The 15,221-nt window shown below is 40.3% G+C and overlaps 1 protein-coding gene across 2 annotated transcripts in view; it reads right to left on the reverse strand.

The window, feature by feature from the left end:
* Window positions 1–2,715: 2,715 nt before the first annotated feature.
* Window positions 2,716–15,221, reverse strand: part of WDR3 (WD repeat domain 3) — a 39,127-nt gene continuing 26,621 nt past the window's right edge. For both annotated transcript variants that reach the window (XM_052636688.1, XM_052636687.1), the window contains 6 exons: window positions 8,579–8,671; window positions 8,094–8,141; window positions 7,353–7,396; window positions 5,580–5,708; window positions 3,728–3,821; window positions 2,716–3,435 (listed from right to left, as the gene is read on the reverse strand). In XM_052636688.1, the coding sequence (XP_052492648.1) occupies window positions 3,280–3,435; window positions 3,728–3,821; window positions 5,580–5,708; window positions 7,353–7,396; window positions 8,094–8,141; window positions 8,579–8,671 (564 nt within the window). In that variant the 3' untranslated portion in view covers window positions 2,716–3,279. The remainder of the gene's footprint in view (window positions 3,436–3,727; window positions 3,822–5,579; window positions 5,709–7,352; window positions 7,397–8,093; window positions 8,142–8,578; window positions 8,672–15,221) is intronic.

Consider the following 15,221-nt stretch of genomic DNA (forward strand, 5'->3'; position numbering starts at 1 on the left):
CACTGTCCAATAACATGTTCTTTGTTTCCATCTGAGGTCTTACCAAAAACACCTTTCATGTTCATATTTCTACCAACAGTCTGTTCACAATACAGAAATTCTCTAAGATGCTTGAAGTGTTCTTTACTGTCCCCATCCCTTCCTTTTGAACCTTTATCAAAATTGCTTTTAATATCTATTATTTCTACCAGCAGTCTTTTCAAGGTAATCTATAATAGAACTTTTCTATAATGCAGCTCAAAATTTTTTCAGCTTTCACCCATTACTTGATTCCAAAGCCACTTCCACATTTTTAGGTATTTGTTAAAGCAGCACCTCACTTCCCGGTACCAAAATCTATTAGTTTCCTGTGTGTGTGTGAGAAGTCACTTCAGTTGTGTGTGACTCTTTGTGACCCAATGGACTGATACATTTTTTGTATATTTTTGCACATGGTTATTTGTTAGAGAATGTTTTATAAATAACTTAATTCCAAATAGTCATGTTTGACTCTTTGTGACCCCATGGACTGTAGCAGGCTCCTCTGTCCATGGAGTCTCCAGGCAGTACTGGAATGGGCTGCCATTTCCTTCTCCCTAATTCCAAATGTCACATTTATAGGTTTCGGGTAGACATGAATTTCTGGAGGACACTATTATACTTACCATTTTAAAATATTTTTGACCATGCAGATTATTCTCAAAAGGGTCTTCAGACCCTGAAGGTCTGGGAACATTCTTTAGAAACCACTGGTTAAGGTGTGGTTTATCTTGGTTCTAGTCCATGACTTTCAGAAGTTACCCTAAACTAAAAAGTGATGAAGTCTGAAACTCTAGCTGGACCATTCTGAAAACTACAGTACAGCTTTCCAATATCCATAATGCCTGTTGGCACCAATCTATCAAAAGTAATGACATGAGCGTACCTAATAGAAATGTCTTAAATGGTACGTCTTTATGCCTCTTTTTTCATATTATCAGTTAATGATATTAATGTAAGTACAATGAGTATCTTTTAAACACCTATTATAAAGATTCTGTGATATCTGACAGAAAATGTTTTCATCTATTTCTTTCCAATCTTTTCTACCTATGTATATATTGGAATCATTAGTTTTATATTGTATATGTCTCAAACAGAAAAAGTAACATATTCTGTGTGTTTCTACTCTGAGCCAGTGGTAAGTACTCCAGTTGTTATCAACAGACATCATGAATGCTTATTGCTTTAAGATGATGAGCTATAAATTTCTCTATAACTCAGTAACTTAAAGCAACAGACACTCCTGATCTCCTAGCTTGTGTGGGTAAGGAATCCAGGCATAGAGCTGTTGTTACCGTGGCTCAACTAGGGGTGAATCTGCTTTCAGCTCACTCAGTCACTGGCAGGATGCAGTTCCTTGCAGGCAGTTAGACGGAGGACCTCAGTCCCTTACTAGCTGGTGTTGGGAGATTGCTCTCAGGGCATCTCACAATAGGCAGCTTGTGTTTACTAGAGCGTTAAAGATTTGAGAGAGCGTGAGCACAGCAGAATTCAGGGTGTTAATAACCTATTTATTGTATTCTATTCTTTAGAAGCAGGTGAACAGGTCCAGCCTATGCTTCAAGGGTAGGAATTATCCAAGGGCAGCTAGCACTTGGCCTAACAAGGGATGGGCCAGTGAACATCAGAGCTGCTTCCATCCCATAACCTCAGAAATAAAGTGACAGGACTTAGAATATAAGGTGGTTATCCTTAAGAGCCTTAGTCTTATCTCAAAACTCAGGCTCTTACGAGGAAAGGGATGCATTGTAGATACTGTTTGCAGTGTGCGCATTCTCAGTCGTGTCCGACTCTTTGTGACCCCATAGACTGTAGCCTGCCAGACTCCTCCGTCCATGGAATTTTCCAGGCCAGAATACTTCAATGGGTAGCCATTTCCTCCTCCAGGGGATGTTCCCAACCCAGAGGTGGAACCTGTGCCTCCTGCATCGGCAGGCGGGCTCGCTGAGCCCCTGGGGAAGCCTGTTCGTAGACTAGGCGCTTCTTCCTGAGCTCCCGCCTCGTCTGGCCTGGAAAGGCTGCACAGATGGGTGAGTGGAACCCTAGCTCCCAGTGACAGACACCACTGTCTCCCTGCTCACTGCCCTAGGTGCTCAGCGAGATTTCCTTGGGGTGAATGTGATTTATACTTGTCACTGAGAAACACTTTAAGTAATTCCTCTTTCTGGTGGAAGGATTAACTGCCTCCAAGGTTGATTCTTCAGAGTGGAATGCACCTAGAATCCATCATACTGTCCATCCTCCTGCCTTTTCACGGTGAAGTGTCAGGAACTCTGCCTAAATTCTTTTTACTCTCATTGTTTAAAAACAAAAAAATAGTACTATTCAATTCCTTACTTCAGTTCAGTGACTGTTTTAACGCTTAGGAACAGTAATAGATGTTTGCTTTAGGAGAGATAAGAACTGCATCTGAAATTGGCAAGAAAATGGTAATACTACAACATAGTAATTTAGATGAAATGGACAAATTCATAGAAACAGAAACTACTTAAACAGACTCAAAAAGATAGGGAAAATCTGCACTGAATTTGTAACAGGGAGATCCAGTTAGTGATTTAAAAACTTCCACAAAGAAAAGCCCAGCCCCAAAGGTCTGTGTCAATTTCCTTTCCTAAAACACTATCACCTCCCCACCAGGAAGATACGCATACAGCATATTAGTCACCCAAAAAGCACAGCCAGGTATCTCAGCTTGACTGCTCTTTAATTAGAGACAAGTACTTAAAGGAGTAGAAACAGCAATTAGAATCGTCATATACAGATAAAAACAACCTATAAGAGGTTAAGTTTAAGGAGGCTGTTTCATGTAACTTACAGTCCCTTTCAGCTCTGAAAGTTCAAGACTACATTTATGGGCAGAAGGTGATCAATTACATACCTGATTGTTTCAGTGGGCTATAAAACCTAATCTGGAGAGGTAACAAATTACTCATCATTCTGACATAAATAAGGAAACATTCTGAAATGTTTCAACTTTAGTTTCAACTTTAGTGAAACAATACCTAATTTAAAAAGTTCTCTGCTTCCTGCTAGACTATAAAGGGCACACCTCTTAGAGGGCGCCCCATTCAGAGCACAGATTTTTAAACTAGTCTGTTTCAATCCAAGACAGGGCTATGCTGAAATTCCTCCAGGCAGAGCTGGGAAACACGTCGTGTGATCCTCTGCAACATGATATCTTAAAGATTACACCAATGCTACTGCTGCTGAGTTTGGAAGGCCTTCTCAAGGAAAAGTTGGAAAAGGCACATTTCAATTCTAAGTCACTGTTAAAATCAGCTTCTCCCTCTTTTTCCTCTTCCTCTTCTTTTCTTCCAAGTGGCTGGTAGCATCAGCAAAAAACATAACTTCACTTTTCGCTTCACATTCTCTCTTGAGATAATCGAGACCTGCCATGTTGAAGCCGATAACATCCTGAGGAAGAATAGAAGAGAGATTAAGTGAACCTCCCCTCACTTCAGTTCAGTGTCACATACGTGAGTCAGAGGAACCAACGCTTCATGTGTTGTTACCCATCCCTCCCTAAGGTCTTTTCTTGTCTTTTCCTTATGTCTACCAGCTCCGATAAAAACCTCATCTTAAATATGTATGTATGTCAGGTCAGTATCACCCAAGACCGGGCATAGCACACCATGCTACTTGTAAGTCACATATACACTAGGATTTCCCCTTCTTATTCTATGGCTACCTCTACAAAGATACTTACCCGGACTTGCCTGACTTTTGAAATGGTTGTTTCCTTTAATTTTTCAATCACTGGCACAAGCATTTGGTTGCTAGTGATCTGGCCAAAGTGAATCCTAATAGAAAAATAACACCAAGCATTGTCACAAAGAATAGTGGTTTTGGCTATACTTCCTAGAACCAGCAACAAAACAAATGTCAAAGCAAGAAAAAAAAAATCATTTCACCCATCATGGGAATATAGAAATGCTTCTAGAAAAAAATGCTAAAGATGTTTCTTCCATACGATTCAGTTCTAATACTTTTAAAACCTAGTGTCTTAACATCTAAAAAGCTGACTTTTCCCAGCAATCTATCAAGTGGCCACAGATTTTTAACAACAGTATTCTATAGGGATTTCAGAGGGAAAATGAGCCTTCTAAGAAACACTAACTCAAAGATTTATATTTCAGCCAAAAAAAAAAAAGAGAGAGAGAGATGATCAAACTCTGACCGAGAGTACCAACACGCCCTGGATGACTTAATGCTTTTTAACTTCCATGCTCACCCTCATTCACAGCTGTGACCTGCCATATCTACCTCCGAAGTACACCCATCTACAACCCCAAAATGCTAGAAATAGTCAGTGTAACCTGATAATACTGTAATCAGTAACCCTGATTCAACATATGCCACAGCAATAAGAAATACCCTGTAAACGTGTATATCTTCATTTGCTACTATCATGAAAGAAAGGAAAAAGAATGACGGGTTAAGGTTCATGAAAAAATGCCAATTTACCAAGTACACCATTTCTTTTAATTACTTGGTATTGGCTGAGCAGTTTCTACTGTTTTCCTAACAGCATTTTAAGGAATGTTCAAGTTTGCCAGTATTCCTGTTCTCTTATACAACAGCTGGAGACGGGGGGGGGCAGAGCGGGAGATAAGAATGTAGGGTGCGTGTGCGCTATTCACCCAGTCCTGTCTGACTTTCCATGACCCCATGGAGTGCAGCCCACCAGGCTCCCCTGTCCGTGGATTTCTCCAGGCAAGAATACTGGAGTGGGCTGCCATTTCCTTCGCTAAGAATATACTAAGCCTTTGTAAAGACATTTTTCCTCCATTACATATTTAATACAAATCCTTCCTATTTAAGAATATCATGTAATGAACATTTTCTTTATGTTTCTTGGGTGCTTAGTTGCTCAGTTGTGTCTGACTCTTTGTGATTCCATGGACTGCAGCCTGCCAGGCCCCTCTGTCCGTGGGGTTTCCCAGGCAAGAATATCAGAATGTGTAGCCATTCCCTTCTCCAGGGCATCTTCACAACCCAGGGACTGAAGCCAGGTGTCCTGCATTTGCAGGCAGATCCTTTACTATCCAAGCTACCGGGGAAGCAGTCATGTTTCTTAGTTCCCTCCAAATATGCCACTGCTCTTCCATTTGTACTTGTAGAGGCCTGGGAAATAAGCTGACTACTCCTTAAAATTCTGTTATGGAAACAAAACCAAACCATTTAGTTTAAACTCAACAGTTAAAAAAGAAACACCACGGAAGGAGACTGGTCATTCAGGGGTGGCCTTTCAGCACCCTACGCAGAACCAGGGCCACTGCCTTAGACTGTAGCTTGGAGACCTCCGCCTGCCTGAGCACCCTGAGCAGCGTAGTACCTCCTGTTACTTCAAGAGCTGGGTCATCACTATCGGCACTTTAGGAGCAAGCCTGGCCACCAAAGGGTAAGAGAGAGTCTGTGTTGGGCAGCACTGCAATTCCTAACAGTCTCTGAAGTGTCACGTTTCTTAATTGCAAAGCATGGAGAGAGCTTCCGGTGAGGCACTGCTGGAGGAGATAGGCTCGTGAGACATATGATGTTCTCTGGGGAAAGGACGTTACCTGAGGAGAAAGAAGAGGCACCTACACAGCAGTTCAATGTCGGAGCCCTGCTGGATGAATTCATTAAAGAGCCTGAGGATGTCTGGGACGTAAGCGAAAGGCAGCACGAGTAGGGATTCTTCCAGCTCGCTGGAGAGGGAGAAATAAACGTTAAAGATGTCACGTTTCTTTACATGGTCAATTTAAAAGTCTTTTCCCCTCCCGTTTTTTCTTCTCCTTTTATTTACTTCGGTAGATCTTACCCATCCAGATTCACCATCTACATTATGATGGCTCTCTCTTATCAACATTTTACTTTTCTTATATTCAGTATTTTAACCTACTTGATGCATTTTGGTCCATGGCAGTGTAAGAGAATCTTTCTTTCTTTCAGATAACTCATTTCTTCAAAGCTTTTTATTGAATTTCCTATCTTTGTATGATACTTCTTTTACCATTTATTGAGTCCTCCTATATGACAGAGTCTGCTTCAGGGCTTTAGAGTCTGTTTTGACGATTGATTCTGACAATCCTGTACTGTTTCAATGTTGTTGTTTTTATCGTTCTTTAATCTCTTTCTTGTTCTGGGTTGGTTTGTTTACTTTTCTTGAGCTAGCTCTATTATCATTCCATTGATTCCAATTAGAATTCTCAAGAGGCTTTCAACTGGGATCACAAACCTATAGATTAGCTTAAGAAAAACTGAATCTTTAAACACAGAGTCTTCCCATCTATGCATGCACCCTACCTCCATCAATCTAAATTCTACTTTACATTTCTCTAGCAAAGTTTAATTATCTTAGGTTCTATTTGATTCTTATATGGGACATACTCAGATATTGTGATTTGTTATAAAAATGATAACTAAGTAGGTCAAACTCAAATAAAACCAAAAGACAAATCACAAATAAGAAACATTATTCCAAAAATGACAAAAGATATTAAAAAAAAAATTCTTAACCAGTAAGAAAAACATCCATAAAGCACAAGAATGGGAAAGTAAAAATTCACAGGAAAAAATACAAATGGCCAACAAATATAATGAAATTTTAACCTTGTTAATTAAAAATGAAAATGATACAATACTACTTTTTGCCTCTCAAACCAGCAAAGGATTTTTTAAAAGCCTGGTGAAAGTCATTACAGGCACTCTGGAAAGTAAGCAACATAAACTTTTGAAAAGTTCATGTCCATTAATTAGTTAACAGACTATTAGGACCATTAAGAAAATAATCAGTGAGGATGGCAAAGATTTATATGTAAAGGTGTTCAGTGAAGCAGTATTAATAATAGCAAAACCTTTATGCAACACCTAATAGTAACTATATGTATAATGGAATATTTTGAATTAATTCAATGATGTGTTTCTGAAGAATATTACTAATGTGAGCAAATGCTCAGGAACTATCCCATGAAAAAGGACAGGATATAAAAATGTATACATATGATTTCAACTCTGTACGTACACAGAAAACAATTCAAAGGAAATATACAACAAAAAATGTTAATAGTTGGTACCTCTGACTGAATTGCAAATAATCTCATTACCTATGATGCAAAGCAGCACTGCCCTTCATTTGTCCTTAAAAGTATCTCCCTTCCTATTTTAGGAGGAGCCTTCCAGTTCTAATTCAAAAAGAACACTATAATGAATTGTTTTCCATCCAAGTTTTGACATAGTTAACCCTCTAAGGAAAATAGCCATCAATTAATCATCAATTATAATGTACTTATCTCATGTTCAGTAAATGGTGTTAGCTGCCAACTTACAATAATCCATGCACTGACACTCACCTGGATTTGATTCCTTTAAAAATCTCCAACACATAAGCTGAAGGCTAGAATGGAAGTGTGACAGCATTAGTGATACTTCTATTTCTTAACTGAAGCTCTCTAATCTCTATCTTCTAAAAACCAGGGATCTCTCCCAGGAGAAACCATGTTCTAAAAATGGCAATACGGGCATGGGCTTAGACTGAGTCAGATCTGGGTTCACAATCCGACTCTGCCACTTGCCAACTATGTTCCCTTCAATCTGTAAGTCAGGACAGTTTCTTGTCTATAAAATGACACTGACATGTATTACTATTGTGATGCATGAAAGGTGAAAGCAAAGTTTGAGTAATTAAAGATTACTAAAGTATGTATACACTGTCCCGTGATTCTCCCTCTCTCCTCTTTTATCTGACTGATTTGTAATAACTTTCTGTCCAAAAACTTCAGTTTCAATGAACAGAATTTTCAGAGAGCACTTTGGATACTAAACATAAATAAGCAGTAAAACATAAACAAAAAAAAAACAGTCTGGTCCAAGCAGAAAAGACGACTTGAAAGTTACACTAAAACAGTCCTTTTGAAACACAAAATATCCTAAAGGAGTCCAACATTCAACAGAGATTTTTAACAACAAAGTATTTCCCAATATGTCAATTCTCAAATCTAATGCCTCTTCACTTCCTCTCTTGTGCCTGTCTGAATTTAACCTTAGAATGGCGGTTAAACCTTAAGGGGGAAACCATTAAACATTCTACTTACAGAGATATTGCCATAAGCCATCAGGATGGGGTTGATGGGAAGAGGAACCTATGAAGAAATGATTAAATCAAGTCATTAAAAAATAAGCCTTTGATAGTGCTTATCGCAGGCAGGGTCATAACAGTATTTTACAGTTCTGAAGGAGACCCTAAAAACTGATGCTAACGAATTATTATTTAAGAATATATTTTAAGTTTCAATAGGGCTTATGAATGAGTGTGGGTAATACATTTCATCTAGAAATCCAAAATGGCTCACCAGCCTCCCAAACTAAAGCAGGAACCTGAGTTTCCAACTCAATACAGTAATCACGTTGATTTCAAATTAACTATCCTTGGCTTTTTAAGATAGAGCTTCTCAATTCTTTCTTTATAATGTCTGAATTAGAAACGATTCTATCACATCTATACAAATGATGTTTTTCCCTCAGCAATTATCTCTATAAATAAATGTTACTCAGAATGTAACTTAATGAGGTGTCTTACCTCTTTCCCTGCAGCTTTACAGATGGCTTTGTGTTCTCTCATTTTTGCAGTTTCTTCTCGGTACAGCTCAATAGCCTCCATGATCCTCTCAGCCTACAGACAATGACAAAGAATGGAAGTCATCACAATACACTGATCATCCCACAACACTGCAGATGGAAGGCCTGACGAAAAGCTGTCAACTTAAACTGCTTGAATCAGTTTAATAAAGATGTGCCAAGAGCGTCCCAAACAGCATTCAAAGATGTCTCTGGCTTTTGTTTTTTAACTTACAGAGAGACGAAGTGTTGTAAATTCAGGTGAGATTGTAAGTGGACACCTTGAGCAGGGCAGCTCCCAGGTACACCTGACAGGTACACTTGTGATCAACCCTTCCTTTCTTAGAAACCACACACTGATTAAACAGATTCAGCACTGCTCATGTCCTTGGTTACAAGGGGGGAAAACAGAGATTATGATCTCCGTCTATAAATTTCATCAATCTTTTTGCCACAAGAGGGCTATTTGGCTGGGACCTTTTAAAAATGAGATATGGGGCAGTGATCAAGATGGCGGAGTAGAAGAACATGAAGCTCACTTCCTCCCACAAGTACATCAAAAATACATCTACATGTTGAACTATTCTCTCAGAATATCTACTGAACACTGGTAGGAGACTTCAGACATCTGAAAGAACAAGAAAATCTCCACATAAGCATAACCGGGTAGAACTAAAGACAAAAGTGAGAAAGGAACTGGGTTGGGACCTTTACCCCAGGGAGGGAGCTGTGAAAGAGGAAAGGTTCCTGCACCCTGGGAAGTCCCCTCACTAGAAGGAGGTCAGCCAGGACAGAGGGAGAGCTTCAGAGCCTCAGCGGAGAATACAGCAACTGGTTTGCAGCAGCTAGAATAGAGAGAGGCCTGCACAGAGGGCCACTGCCACCCCTCTACACCCCCAGCCTGAGATGTGTGTCCACGGGTGCATGTGAGGGCTGGGTGTGGAAGCTCGGGCTTCAGAGATCATACCCAGGAAGAAGACTGGGGTGGGCTGTGCAAAAGCAGTCTTAAGGGTCTGGAGTCTAGTGCAACCACACCTGAAGGTGCATGCAGAGGAAGCCTGGCCACCTTAGAGGCCAGGTGCTGTTGTGTGGCAGTGTGCGACGGGAGGCATGGTGTCCACCCTACAGCCTTTTCCTCTGAGGGACCACTCAGGCTGTAGGACACTGCCTACATGAGCTCCAGGAGTGGTAGTGAGCCGCCACAATGCCCCAGGCTTCAGGAATGGCTGCCAGCCACCTCCGCTCCCATTGTGTGCTCCAGGGGTGTGCATGAGGCCTCCACTGCCGCTGAGAACCCAGTGCTGCATCTGCACACCCCCGCTGCTGCTGTTGCTAAGTCGCTCAGTCGTGTCCGACTTTGTGCAACCCCATAGACGGCAGCCCACCAGGCTCCCCCAGCCCTCGGATTCTCCAGGCAAGAACACTGGAGTGGGTTGCCATTTCCTTCTCCAATGCATGAAAGTGAAAAGTCAAACTGAAGTCGCTCAGTCGTGTCCGACTCTTCGTGACCCCATGGATTGCAGCCTACCAGGCTCCTCCGTCCATGGGATTTTCCAGGCAAGAGTACTGGAGTGGGGTGCCATTGCCTTTTCCTATCAAGGGGATAATGGCCGGCACACGCTGAGGAAAGAGGCAACAGGCATCCACACTAAAAACAGTCCTTGCACCAAAAATATCAAACCCGCACAAACTACACAGGGATGTTCTCACATGTAAATTGCCCTGCAAGACCACAGTAACAGACCTCTTCAGTCTAACAGACACCAACTTAAAGGAACTACCAATTATAAAGAGGAACCAAAAAAAATAAGAAGACTCATTTTTTGAGACAAAAACTGAACTAAACACAATAAGAGCAAAATAAATAATGCAGAATAAGTGACCTGGAAAAAAGAAGATGGAAGTCACCCAATCAAGACAATAGACACCAAATAAAAGAAATGAAAGCAATATAAGAGACCTATGGGATAATAATAAAGTGTGCCAATCTACAAATGATACAGCTCCAGAAGGGGAAGAAAGAGAAAAGGGGACTGAAAATGTATTTGAAGAAATTATGGCTGAAAACGTCCCAAACCTAAAGAAACAAATACACATGTAAAGGAAGCACAGTTCAGTTCAGTCGCTCAGTCGTGTCCGACTCTTTGCGACCCCATGAATTGCAGCACGCCAGGCCTCCCTGTCCATCACCAACTCCCGGAGTCCACTCAGACTCACGTCCATCGAGTCTGTGATGCCATCCAGCCATTGCATCCTCTGTCGTCCGCTTCTCCTCCTGCCCCCAATCCCTCCCAGCATCAGGGTCTTTCCCAATGAGTCAACTCTTCGCATGAGGTGGCCAAAGTACTGGAGGTTCAGCTTTAGCATCATTCCTTCCAAAGAAAACCCAGAGCTGATCTCCTTCAGAATGGACTGGCTGGATCTCCTTGCAGTCCAAGGAACTCTCAAGAGTCTTCTCCAACACCACAGTTCAAAAGCATCAATTCTTTGGCGCTCAGCCTTCTTCACAGTCCAACTCTCACATCCATACATGACCACAGGAAAAACCAGAGCCTTGACTAAACGGACCTTGGTCGGCAAAGTAATGTCTCTGCTTTTCAATATACTATCTAGGTTGGTCATAACTTTTCTTCCAAGAAGTAAGCGGCTTTTAATTTCATGGCTGCAGTCACCATCTGCAGTGATTTTGGAGCCCCCAAAAATAAAGTCTGACACTGTTTCCACTGTTTCCCCATCTATTTCCCATGAAGTGATGGGACCAGATGCCATGATCTTCGTTTTCTGAATGTTGAGCTTTAAGCCAACTTTTTCACTCTCCACTTTCACTTTCATCAAGAGACTTCTTAGTTCCTCTTCACTTTCTGCCAGAAGGGTGGTGTCATCTGCATATCTGAGGTGATTGATATTTCTCCCGGCAATCTTGATTCCAGCTTGTGTTTCTTCCAGTCCAGCATTTCTCATGATGTACTCTGCATATAAGTTAAATAAGCAGGGTGACAATATACAGCCTTGATCGACTCCTTTTCCTATCTGGAACCAGTCTGTTGTTCCATGTCCAGTTCTAACTGTTGCTTCCTGACCTGCACACAGATTTCTCAAGAGGCAGGTCAGGTGGTCTGGTATTCCCATCTCTCTCAGAATTTTCCACAGTTTATTGTGATCCACATATTCAAAGGCTTTGGCATAGTCAATAAAGCAGAAATAGATGTTTTTCTGGAATTCTCTTGCTTTTTCCATGATCCAGCGGATGTTGGCAATTTGATCTCTGGTTCTTCTGCCTTTTCTAAAACCAGCTTGAACATCAGGAAGTTCACAGTTCACTTAAGGGGCCCAAATAAGTAAACCCAAACAGACCTACACCAAGACACACTATAATAAAAATGGCAAACTAAAGAGGATTCTCAAGGTAGCAAGAAAAAAAAAGTTCATCCCAAGGGAACTTCCATAAGGCTATCAGCTGATTACTCTACAGAAGCACTGCAGGCCAGAAGGGAGTGGCAAGATATATTCAAAGTCCTAAAAGGGAAAAATCTGCATCCTGGGATACTCTACCTAGCAAGATTACATTTAGAATAGAAGGAGATACACAAAATTTCTCAGACAAGCAAAAACTAAAAGAATTCAGTAATACTAAATCCATCCTAAAGCAAATATTAAAGGTCTTCTCTAAACAGAAAACTAGTAAGAACAGACAGAAAAGAGAACAATCACAACTGGAAAGTAAGTCACTCCAATAATAGGTTAAAGAAAAAAAAAAAAAGAAAATGTCTTTGTGAAAGTGATGGTAACTGCAGTGAACAGCAAAAGGATGAAGATGTGAAAGAGGACATCAAAAGCATGAACTGTGGAACAGGAGAGTAAGAAAATGCAGGGCTGGCTTTTTTTTCACTTCCTGGAATGGGCTTGACCCATATGACGGCCAACTGAAGCGAGTAGATGTAGGATGGGGCCCACATACTTGAAACACAGGGCCCCTTCGAAGCACACACCAGAGTCACAAAGACAAAGAGAGAACATAATCAAAAGGGAAACAAACCACAAAAGAACAACACAAAGAAAAAGAGACAGAGAAAAAACGTAAGATCAATGTGAAAACACGGTTAAAATGGCCATAAATATGTATCAATAGTTACCTTCATTATCAAACGTTGGACTAAATGCTCCAATCAAATGACAGAGTGGAAGACTGGTTTTAAAAAAGCTACAGTATGCTGCCTGCAAGAGACTACTTTAGGGCAAAGGACACATACAGACTGAAAGTGAGGGCATGTAAAAAAGATAGCCCGTGCAAACACAAACGACAAGGAAGTGTGGGCTGCAATGCTCGTATCAGACAAAACAGACTTTAAAACAAAGGCCACAAAGAAAAAGGAGGACACTATATAATAATAAAAGAGTCAACACAGGAGAAGGGTTTTATACTCATCAACATACATGCAGCCACTGTACAGTGCACCCAAACACATAAAACAAGCACTAACAGACCTCAAGGGATAAACTGACAAGAACATAGTAATAGCAGGAGACTTTAACACCCCTCTCACATCAGTGGACAGATCTTTTAGAAAGATCGATACAGCAAGAGATTCTAAGTGATACAATAGGACAGTTAGATTTAATTGATATTTTCAGGACATTACATCCCAAACAACCAGAACGCCTTTCAAATTCGCAATCCAAAAATAAAGTACTTAGCAGTAGACCCAACCAAAGAAATTAAAGACTAACACACTGACAACCATAAACTGTTAATAAAACTGAAGAGGATTCAAAGAAATGGAAAGATACCCCATGCTCCTGGATTGGAAGAATTAATATTGTTAAAATGGCCACACTACCTAAGGCAATCTACAGATTTAAAGTGATCCTTATCAAGTTACCCATGACATTTTTCACAGAACAAAGTCCTAAAATTTATATGAAACCATAAAGATCCAGAATTGCTAAAGCCATCCTGAATAAAAAGAACAGGAGGCAGACTTCAGACAATACTTTTGCACAAAGCTACAGTAATCAAAACAGTGTGTTACTGGCACAAAGACTGTTCCATATGGATCAGTGGAACAGAACAGAGACTCAGAAATAAACCCATACATACACAGTCAATTAATCTTCAACAAAAGAGGCAAGAACATATAATGAGAAAAAGTCTTCAGCAAGTGTTGGGAAGTTGGACAATTGCATGTAAATCAAAGCTAGAACACACCCTCTCACCATACACAAAAGTAAACTCAAGATGTCTTAAACACTTCAAACATAAAACATGACACCATGGAACACCTGGGAAAGATTATAGGCAAAACATTCTCTGACATAAATTGTACCAATGTTTTCTTAGGTCAGTCTCCCAAGGCAATAGAAATAAAAAACAAATGGGACAAACTTTTGTATAGCAAAGGAAACCATAAAAAACAAAAACAAAAAGACAACCTACAGAATGGGAGAAGCTATCTGCAAAAGACGTGACCGACAAGGGCTTAATTTCCAAAATACACAAACATCTCCTACAACTCAACAACAAACAACCCAGCCAAAAACTGGACAGAAGATCTAAAGAGACATTTCTCCAAAGAAATACAGATGGTAAATAGGCACAAGAAAAGATGCTGAACACTGCTAATTATCAGTGAAATGCAAATCAAAACTACAATGAGGTACTACCTCACACTGGTCAGAATGGTCATCATTAAAAACTCTGCAAGTAACAATTAGGATGTGGAGAAAATGGAAACCTCCTACACTGTTGGTGGAAATGTAAACTGGTACAGCAACTAGAGAAAACAGTATGGAGGTCCCTCAGAATACTAAAAATCAAATTACCATAGGATCCAGCAATCCCACTCCTGGGCATACAATCAAACAAAACTGTAATCTAAAAAGATATACACAACCCTATGTTCACAGCAGGACTATTCACAAAAACCAAGACATGGTAACAACCTAAATGTCCGCTGACAGGTGAATGGATAAAGACGATGAGGTACATATCTAAAATGGAATACTACTCCATCATGAAAAAGGAGGAAATAATGTCATCTGCAGCAACATGGATGCAGTTAGGAATTATCATACCAGGCAAGTCAGAAAGAGAAAGATGAATAACATATAATGTTACTTATATGTGGAATGTGAAATGTGACAAACGAACCTATCTATGAAACAGACTCATGGACGTGGAGAATAGATTCATGGTTGCTCTGGGGGAGGGATGGAGTGGCAAACCGGGGTTAGCAGATGTAAGCTACTGCATGGATAAACAAGGTGCTACTGTATAGCACAGAGAGCTATATTCAGTGTCCTATGATAAACCATAATGGAAAAGAGTATGAAAAAGAATGTGTGTATATATACACATATATATGAACTGAATGTATATAACTGAATCACTTTGCTATACGGCAGAAGTTAACACAACACTGTAAATCAACTATACTTCAATTTTTAAAAAGTCTATAATAAAAAAAGCAAACAAAAACCCCACTTATTGCTAACCCCACCCCTGTGGTTCAGATCCAGTAGGTCTGGGGGATCCACTCTGAGAACTACTGCCATCAAGTAAAGAGATTAGACTAGGGGCTCTTAAAGCTTATTTGGTGATTTTAGGG

This window comes from Budorcas taxicolor, chromosome 3, assembly GCF_023091745.1.
Source record: "Budorcas taxicolor isolate Tak-1 chromosome 3, Takin1.1, whole genome shotgun sequence".
NCBI lineage: Eukaryota > Metazoa > Chordata > Mammalia > Artiodactyla > Bovidae > Budorcas > Budorcas taxicolor.